The sequence below is a fragment of the Triticum aestivum genome, chromosome 7A (genome assembly GCF_018294505.1).
Source record: "Triticum aestivum cultivar Chinese Spring chromosome 7A, IWGSC CS RefSeq v2.1, whole genome shotgun sequence".
Taxonomy (NCBI): domain Eukaryota; kingdom Viridiplantae; phylum Streptophyta; class Magnoliopsida; order Poales; family Poaceae; genus Triticum; species Triticum aestivum.
In genome coordinates, this window is record NC_057812.1 from 592,962,539 (window position 1) to 592,971,395 (window position 8,857).

The 8,857-nt window shown below is 50.1% G+C and overlaps 2 protein-coding genes across 2 annotated transcripts; one reads left to right on the top strand and one right to left on the bottom strand.

Annotated features, from left to right (window-relative positions):
* The first annotated feature begins 257 nt into the window (after positions 1-257).
* LOC123148491 (protein IQ-DOMAIN 33) lies at positions 258-2,483 on the top strand. Its single transcript, XM_044567917.1, has 6 exons — positions 258-655; positions 732-1,046; positions 1,145-1,375; positions 1,531-1,644; positions 1,733-2,128; positions 2,222-2,483. Exons 1-6 carry the CDS (start codon positions 563-565, stop codon positions 2,327-2,329), a joined length of 1,257 nt encoding a protein of 418 aa, XP_044423852.1. The 5' UTR covers positions 258-562; the 3' UTR covers positions 2,330-2,483.
* A 646-nt stretch (positions 2,484-3,129) lies between these two features.
* LOC123148490 (65-kDa microtubule-associated protein 1) lies at positions 3,130-7,905 on the bottom strand. Its single transcript, XM_044567916.1, has 10 exons — positions 7,621-7,905; positions 6,437-6,521; positions 6,040-6,249; positions 5,575-5,832; positions 4,990-5,205; positions 4,729-4,884; positions 4,325-4,636; positions 4,050-4,137; positions 3,742-3,890; positions 3,130-3,630 (listed from the first exon to the last, which is right to left on the bottom strand). Exons 2-10 carry the CDS (start codon positions 6,506-6,508, stop codon positions 3,349-3,351), a joined length of 1,743 nt encoding a protein of 580 aa, XP_044423851.1. The 5' UTR covers positions 6,509-6,521; positions 7,621-7,905; the 3' UTR covers positions 3,130-3,348.
* Positions 7,906-8,857: the final 952 nt, after the last annotated feature.

An 8,857-nucleotide genomic window follows, 5' to 3' on the forward strand; every position in this document is an offset into this window, starting at 1 on the left:
TGGACTGACGGTGACTGTCCGGATGCCAAGTGATGATAGCCATGGCGAAACACGGGCTCTTAACCACTAACCCCCTCCTCCCCCTGGAGTTACCGGGAATCAGAGCGTTTTAGAACATGTCCAAAAGAGAGGGAGAGCAGTGTGGAAGAAGACGCTCCGGTCCAGCTCTAAAGCCCCCCTTGCCTGCCTCCTCTCCTCTTTCTGCCAGACCCAAAAGAAAGCCCAACACATGGGGCCTCGCCCGCCTCGCCTCTCCCTGTCTGTCATCATCAAGGCCACCGCGGCGTGTGCGGATCCGCCAATCAGACGCGCGCCCGCGCCTTTACGCGGACAAAAGTTGCACCGAACCAAAGCAACCGCATCGCATCTCATCCCATCCGCGCGCACGCAGACTCTGTTTTGGTTGGATTCACCCCTCTGCTCCTCTCCGTACCGCGCGAGTCCAGCGAGTCCGTGGCCGCTAGCCCGGTGGTGGTGCCGTCGCTATAAGGGCACCCAGCTAGCCACACGCACGGCTCCGTCAAGGCCTTGGCACGGTGCTCTGTACGTTCCGGGCTGAGCCATGGGCCTCGCCGGCGGCATTGTCCGGAGAGTCCTCTCCAAGAGCCCCTGCGGCTCCTCCTCGTCGGCCGGCGGCGGACGCGGAGGCCACAGCGTGCGTGCAGTGCATTCTCAACGGCAGCTCGAGAGTTCAGTCTGCCGCCGCAATGTGACATTCTTGTTCTTCGCAGGAAAGGAGCCCGGGCGACCACAACAGGAGATGGGGCTCTCTGAAGCTGTACCTGTGCGGCGACGAGAATGGAGCGGGTGCCGAGGACGGGGAGGACGACGACGACGGGACGGTCTCGGCCAGGAGCTTCGAGACCTGCGCGATGACGCAGGACGCCCAAGCTCCGGGGGCAGCCGATCAGCGTCGCGACGTGAACGGCCGCGCACGCAGCCACGCTGAACAAGTGCGCGTTCAGTGGAGCCCCGGCGAGCCGACGAAGCCGTTCACCGAGGACGATGCGGCGAAGCTGATCCAGTCCGCGTTCAGGAGGTTCATGGTGCGTTTCCTGACTGAAAATCATGGTTCAGAGCTCAAACTGCGTCTAGCTAGCTACGTTTCCTGAATGAAGATCATGGTGCGTTTGCCGTGCTGCAGGCAAGGGGGCGCTTGCTGCAGGAGGAGCTGAGGAGAAGCTCCGGACAAGAGTGCTGCTACGGTGAAGCGCCCAAGAGCCCTGCCTCGGCGTCCACCATCGCCGCGTCGGTGGAGGTCCAGGTAGGGGAGTCCCTGAGCAACCTCCGGCTGAGCGACGACGGCGCGTCGGTGTCGGCGCAGCACCGGGCGGGCCAGAGCCAGAAGCCGCGGCCCCAGGTCTTCAGAGCCAAGGTAGTCCTGCAGAGCTTTCGCTGCTGCTACACTGTGTCACTGTAGCACACAGGGACTTGACCGCAATCGCATCGCTTTGGTCAAGAAAAACAGTGTTACGGCTTAATTTGGCACCTGAATGAACAGTGAGCTTATCATTAAACGTGATGTTTCAGGAGGAGTGGGACGACAGCACGCTGAGCTCCAACGTGCTGAGGATGAGGATCCAGAGCAAGATGGAGGCCACCACGCGGCGCGAGCGGGCCCTCGCCTACGCCTTCTCGCAGCAGGTACGCACGCACATCATCACGCTGATAACAGAGCCAAGGTACATTTCATTTGGGTCTCTCTCTTCTGAACTCGTCTTGATCGCCGCAGCTGAGGAGCGGCGGCACGAAGAAGCGGTCGTCGCGGTCGGAGCAGGGGGAGTTCAACGTGGGGTGGAGCTGGCTGGAGCGGTGGATGGCGACGCGGCAGGCCGAGCCCGGCGCCGACGACAGCGCGAGCAAGAACGCGACGGACGCCGGGTCGGCGGTGGCCGGGCGGCGGGTGGTGGTGGTGAGGAGGCGGCAGGACGTGGCCGTCGAGGAGAAGGAGAGCTGCGGCTCCAACGACGTGTCCGCCATCAGCTTCGACGGCTCCAGCGCCGGCGCCCGGAGCGGCCTCAGCTGCTACAGGCCCGGCAAGAACCGGCTCAGGGGGCCCAGGAACCTGCCGCGCCGCAAGGTGGCGGCCGCGTCGTCGGACCACCGGCTCCAACCAAGATCCCACAAGGTAACCTGTCCAACCCCTCGAGGCACCGCCATGATTTACGCCTCATCAGCAATGTCGTCCTGTACTGATTCCGAAACGCTCTGGTTTGACAAGGTGAGCAAGAAGGCGCGGCAGAGGGAGGAGAAGCAGCTGCAGAAGGATCATCAAGTAGAGACCGAGTGTGTGGCCTACGATCCCCGCCAGCCTCCGACGGATTACTGAAACCGAGACGATGGAATGATGTACATAGGTTTCTTCAGATCCTGATTGCTGTGTTCGCTTTGTATCGCCATGATTTCTCTCTTACTTTTCAGTTGCTTGGTGCTGAAGTGTTAGATGATTCGAGCTGATCTAACGACGCGTTTGGTTGATGATTTTTCCGCCGTCTTCCGATTACACCGGCTAGGAATACGTTACCTGTGTTTGTTTGAGTCAGACCGATTTCGGGTCCCCTGTAATCGGAAAAGGTTCTTCGTAAAAGCAAAAACAGCAGATACCCTGTGGCATGGAATAACGCCGTTCGTCCGGTATCGATCCCCTCTCTCTATTCTCTGCTTGCGCGATCTTTTCTTCACCACGAGCACCGATCGAGTAGCAGCCTGCAGGACCGGAGATTTTCCTCCCCTTCAAAAACAACACCGGATCTCCATTCGCCGCCGTGAGTCGTCGCCGTAAGCAGCGCGCCAGCGATCTCCCTCTGCCGTGAGCAGCGCCGCTGATATCCGCCACGGGCAGCAGCGTGGCCGATTTCCTTTCTCTACCGTGAGCAGTGGCGCCACCATGAACAGCTAGCGCTCTCTGATTTGGCCGCAAGTCATCCCCAGCAGCCGAGCATCTTCTACAAGACCGCCGGCGGCAGACTACGGTTTCCTTTTCCGTTGCTTGAACCAAACACATCGTGTAATCGCTCAGTCTGTGATCTAATACAGCGTATTCTCATTACAGTATTGAATACGTTACTGCAAGACTGACAAGTCGGTCGTGTAAAAGTTGGTCACTAAATAAAGTACGCACGCAGGTGATGGAACATTGTAAAAGTGTCAGTTATTCATAGCACCAGCTGCATTCGATCTACAACACGAGACCAACATCCATCAATCCATCCAGTTACAGAGGCGATTCCCGCCATGACTATCATCACATTAAACTCTCGCTCCACCTAGCTAAGCTAAGCTTAAGCTCTATAATCTCCCGACTACTGCACAGCTATACTTCTCCAACCGGCACTGATAGGCCAGGTGTCAGTTCGAAGACGCTTGCAAAGCCGCGTCGTCCTTGGCGATGGCCACGTAGTTCACCGGCGCCGATGGCCTGACGCTCTCCCTGCGGCCGTCCCGGCTCGCCGACCGCACGCCGTTCTGCTGCTGCACCGAGAGCCTCCGGTTCGGCGTGCCGTTGACAGCGCCGCCGTTGGCCCGAGGGCCAGGCAACTTCTTCGCAGACTGGGGCCGGGCAGGGCTCGGCTTTGACCCGAACAGCTTCTCCTGCTCGGCGGCTAGCTGGTCGTTTATCTTCTTCTGGTCCTGGGATGAACGGCAGATAGAACAGTTGAGGCAAAACATGGAAAGCAGAGATGATTCGCTGGACATAGCCGTTGGACATGGCAAAAAGGAACGGCACAAAAGAGTACTGACCCTCATTCTTCGCTTCTCTTCCTCCTTCTCCTGTCTCAGGATTCTGTATTCGTCCAGCATCACAAGAAGTGCGACACCGTCGTAGGTGAATGCTGTGTTGTGTTCTTGTTCCCAAGCCTGGGTCTTCGCCACCAGCATGTCAACAATGGCTGCAGTGAAGATATGCATGAAAAGTTAGGTCAGTTTAAGACTAGCACTCACGTTCCCTTCACGTATCATGCAAGTATGTGTAATATAATGAGCCCTAAGCCAGCGGCCATAAGGTAGTGTGATGCATTTCCCAGGAAGAAACCATTTTCAGAACATACCTGGGATTTTATTAACCAAAACACGAGCTTTTTCTGCACGCTTGAGGTTCAGATGTGCGCCTCTAGTTGCACTGTATCTGTTATCATCCTGCCGATAAGAGAACATCAATGTTAGAGTCCACAGCCAAGCAAGTGGTTTCAACTTCATGGAGAATGGAAATGGCAGAACAATGCTGGTGCAAAGGAGCACCATATGCCTGAAGCACACTTGATATCCTCCCTTTCGAGCATTAAAATGGAGACAGAGAAAGGGTAACATGACAAATTTTGCATACCTGGCTATAGTCTTCAAGCCAGCTCTCTTCTTCGCATGCTAGCATCCACCTGTCAACCTTCTCCAATATGTCCTTTCTGCTTGAGGCCTCCTCTTTTGCTTTAAGTATCTGGTTCTCCATATCGGCCAGTAGCTCTGATGGCTCGAACATACTAGAATCAATAACAGACAGTATTCTATCTCTTGCAGCACTAGTATCTATTGCAATATGAGCCTGGGCATATATATCTTCAAGTTCAGTCTGCCTTTTGAATGCAATATCCTTCATCCTACTAGCTTTTAGCTGATCCAGCCTTTCAACTTCATGTTCAGCCTTTAGAATGCAAAAATATGTCAGGTCACAGGTGAACAAGGACTACTTTATCAATACGCCAAACTCACTGAGAGAAGAAAACACATCTTAACCTGATCAAGTACATCAAGAGCCAAAGCTCCAGGAACTGTCACTCTATCCAATGTTGAGGACATATTGCATGTGACATGATCAAAAAGTTGTCGTTCCTCAACAGTGGCATCCATTAAGTTCCAAAGGTCAGTTAGCTGGGAGGCTAGAGCTTGAATCTAAGAGAGCATAGCACTACGTCAGAAATAAGATCACATACGAAATGATATCAAAGACACCTAAAGAGAGGATAAGCAATAACAAGAGGCTCACTGCAAATTTACCTTTCCAATCCTCTTAACTTTCTCTTCTTTAAGTTCGGTCACCATCTTAGACAGCCTGGATATTGTTTCATCACTAACACTCTTGGAGTGAGCACCCACAGAGTCATTGAGGCTAGGATGAACTTCAGTAACAGTAGCCAAGAAATCCATCCCAAGGACAGAACAAAGATCGTGCACAGAGCTCACAAAGTCAAGAATCTTGTGCAATCTATCACTCTGCAATACAAAAGAAATTAAGAGTGCCATTTCAAGTCAGGTCATTTTAGATAATCCAGACCAAAGGCATTACGCTGACTGTCATCAGCAATATCAGTAGCCTATTGCTTTGGCCATTAATATGGTACAGGATTATGTGTTAATGCCACAGTTTAGACTTCAACATCAAGGGGGTAATGATTACTTAAGTTATGCAGACTTGGCATATGAAGTGGATTTGAGAAACACATAAAACATTTAAAATTATGTGTGTACTACACAAACATACAATGCCTTCAGGCTCCAGCAAGCTTTGACGTTTGGAATATTAGCACATTAACAGAACAGAACCAGTTCTTGTGCAAAGCAAACTATGGAATCGGTACCAACCTTTTCCTTTTGAAGTGCTTGTAGTTCAAAAAGAAATTCATTTAGTTTCTTCATTGAAAGATCATCCTCGTTGACATGGGGCATTTCCAAGTGGTCACCAACTTGTAGAGTACCCGCAATTTCACCACGTATTGTTTGAATTTGGAGTTGAACATCAGCAAACTCTTTCACCCTCTTCTCTTTTTTCCTGCAGAGCTGTTCCAAGAATGGTGATGTCGCTGCTAGTTGCTCCTTGATTGTACCAGTTGTCTTGTCAGGCTGTAAATCAGGGGAAAGGGGACATATGTACTATATTAGCGGAAGAGATGTTATACTCGAAGATAAACTCTAGCAGAAATGCAGAAGTAAAATAAATGTATGACAAACTATTAAGTACAGAGTATCAACTAAGTATAGTTGGGTAGTGTGTATATATAAATGACCTAGGTTGAGATGGGAGTTGGGGGGCTATTCCCAGATACTTACAACTATAACACCAGAAATAGACAGTTCTCCCAGTGAAGAAAGCAGTCTATTAAGCTCGGATTTGGAGTTGGCAAGTTGTTGAAGAAGACGAGCCCTGGAACTAGAAGCCTGATCAACCTTTCTCCTGTAAACATCTAAGCATTCCTGCTCTAGCTGAAGTAACATCTTGTCGCGATCATCATCGCTCTCACCAACCTCATCCCATATCAGCTGAAATAACACAAACCAGTTACTAATAAAACCTGATATCTTCCTGCTTAAACATGATATGTTCACTCTTATTGATGCAAAGGAGTTGAAATGGTGTTTGTGTTGCCACTGTTTTCAGTTTACCTCTCAAAAAGTGCGAGGAAAAAAAATGATAATTCTTAAGAGGGAGGGAGAGTTGGCAAAGCACCTGTAGTTGCTGCAGCAAAGACCCACATGTGGTTTCACCTAACAAAGGATCATTATGACCGACCACTCCCATTTTAGGTCAAAATCTGCAATGATGGCAATAGGTGATCATGCATATACAAGATTTCAGGGCAAATTTAACTCTGAAACTATCATGGTTCAAGGCATGTTCACTTCGAGCGCCATAAAAATCTAAAAGCTACACACATTACACAAACAATGAAGCTACATCTGTCTCACACCCAAACAGAAGAAAAACAATGAAACTAGAGCCTGAATTTTCATGGCATTGATGCAACTTTAGACCATTAGCAAATAATCTGTTGTACAAACTAAATACCACGAAATGTATTGTTGTGATACTCTGAAAGCAGACTGAATCACTTCGATAGCAGTTGCAAACATAAGCTGCTCAAATCCATGAAGATAGATGGGCAAGACTACACAATACAGGCTATGGCACACAATTCTGCCAGAAGAATTCTCTCACAGACCTTCCCAGACTTTCAAGAAATGGTGATAAGCCGAATGGGCCATTCTGATACACTCATCTGCTGACCCACGCATGCATTGCCTCACTTCAACCATACATTTATGGATGTTCAGATAATGTTGAAGCATTCAGGTTCTGAACAGTAAATTCCATCTGGCGATAATATTTGGCACTAGATTTAACAATTCTCCACAAAGAACAGCAACGAGAAAACCATAACGACCTTCTCAGAATTTCTAGGCATACGAGCTATTCCAACAGCCGACTGCGCCAAAATTACCCGATTCCGTTAAAGCTCCTAAATTCCAACAAAAAAAGGTCCAAAATTTCCGGCGAGTTCTTGCACCCAGAGATCCAATCTGACCCTTCAGAGTGTCAAACAGGCAAACGAACGCGCGAGACCACAACGAAATCGCTGAAACGACCAACCCGAGCGCCGCGCAAGAAAGAAAAAAAATCAAGAAACCCGACAAAACCCTCCCAAAACCCCACGGAATCCGGAGTAAAATCCCTAGAAAGAAACCACCCACGGGACCAAGAAACCGCCCCTGACCCCTAGTCCAGTCGCCAAGAAACCCCAGGGGCGCCCATTTCGGGCGGAGATCGCCGCGGAGGCGACAGGAAACCAGAGAAGCGCCGCGGGAGAGGGGGGGGGGGGGGGGGGGGCAATGGCGGCGCGGAGGCGTCCTCACCTTGGGGCTGCCCGCCGGGCTAGGGTTCTTGCTTCTTGCTTCCTCTCGGCCTCGTGCTCTCGCGGCAAGGCTTCCGGTTTCTGCAACCGCGGGGCGCGCGTGAGGTGACGGCCGCCAGGACAGAGATAGAGAGAGAGGTGGGGGAGGGGCGGAGTCAAAGGGGGGAGTGAGGAGGCGGACGACAGGGAGAAGAGAAAACGGCGTGTGGGGTGAAAAGTGCGGGGGTTCGGAATAAAAAAAAGGGAAAAAATTGGGTTGGAACCCTGCATATGCTTTTCCTTTTGTCCTGATATAGGTTTGGTTGAATTCCTTTGAGACGTTATTTGGTTCATAGGATAGGATTATTATAGAAATAGAAAATTTGTAGGACAAACATAAGAACAAAGATTCCAGATGAAAATTTTCTATAGATGCATTCGGTTTGTAGGAAACGCGTACGGGGATTTTGTAGGAATTACTATTCATTCCCTGTGATTTTGACGGAATCTACACATCCACTCAAAGCTCATTTTGGGAATGAGGCAAGGCAATTCCTTAGAATGGCAAATGTCATCCTATCAACTTCATGTAGTATTCTTAAATCCTATGTTTTGGTTCATCCAAACCGAATGAGGGACAACCCCAGCCTAGCAGCCTCCCGGCTCTGTAAGTGCATCTAGTGCCACCCCTAATTGGTTTTGGAGTATTGACGACAAACCTAGTTGATGGACTAATGTGTTTGTTAGAATTGCAGGATAACACAGGTAGAAGTCCCTCATTGATTCGGTTTTCCTACCAGAGAGGACCCCTAAAAATGTATGAAGACATTAAAGTCAAAGGTGGTATATGAAGATATTCACATTGAAGACTATGACAAGCGAAGACACCACATGAAGCCTATGGAGCTCGAAGACTTAGATTTTTCGTAATTCTTTTTCTTTTGTGTTGAGTCATAGGAACCACCGTACTGTTAAGTGGGGTCCAAGAGAACCAGTCAGAATGACTGAAGTGATGCCTAACCAAAACCTATGTCTTCGAGTGAAGACTATAAGAGCGAATCTTGTCCGGAGTCGGACAAGTCAGCTTTGCTTGTAGCCCAAGTAAAGTTGTCGTGTGAGTTTGAAATCTGACCGTTGGAACACGTGTCAGTTCCTTAGTGACCCAGGGTCATTTTGGACAAATAAGGTCGGGTTGCCAAGTGGCTATAAATAGCCCACCCCCCACAACCATAAATGGTTGGCTGCTCAGATTGAGAGTA

Excerpts from the sequence above, each read along its gene's own strand:
- LOC123148491 (XM_044567917.1), top strand. The coding sequence starts at position 563 with ATGGGCCTCGCCGGCGGCATTGTCCGGAGAGTCCTCTCCAAGAGCCCC. Across the intron at positions 1,376-1,530 it reads CCCAGGTCTTCAGAGCCAAG|GAGGAGTGGGACGACAGCAC; the intron begins GTAGTCCTGCAG and ends GTGATGTTTCAG. Across the intron at positions 2,129-2,221 it reads TCCAACCAAGATCCCACAAG|GTGAGCAAGAAGGCGCGGCA; the intron begins GTAACCTGTCCA and ends TGGTTTGACAAG.
- LOC123148490 (XM_044567916.1), bottom strand. The coding sequence starts at position 6,508 with ATGGGAGTGGTCGGTCATAATGATCCTTTGTTAGGTGAAACCACATGT. Across the intron at positions 4,637-4,728 it reads CTCTTGATGTACTTGATCAG|GCTGAACATGAAGTTGAAAG; the intron begins GTTAAGATGTGT and ends TGCATTCTAAAG. Across the intron at positions 3,891-4,049 it reads TTTGGTTAATAAAATCCCAG|CCATTGTTGACATGCTGGTG; the intron begins GTATGTTCTGAA and ends TCTTCACTGCAG.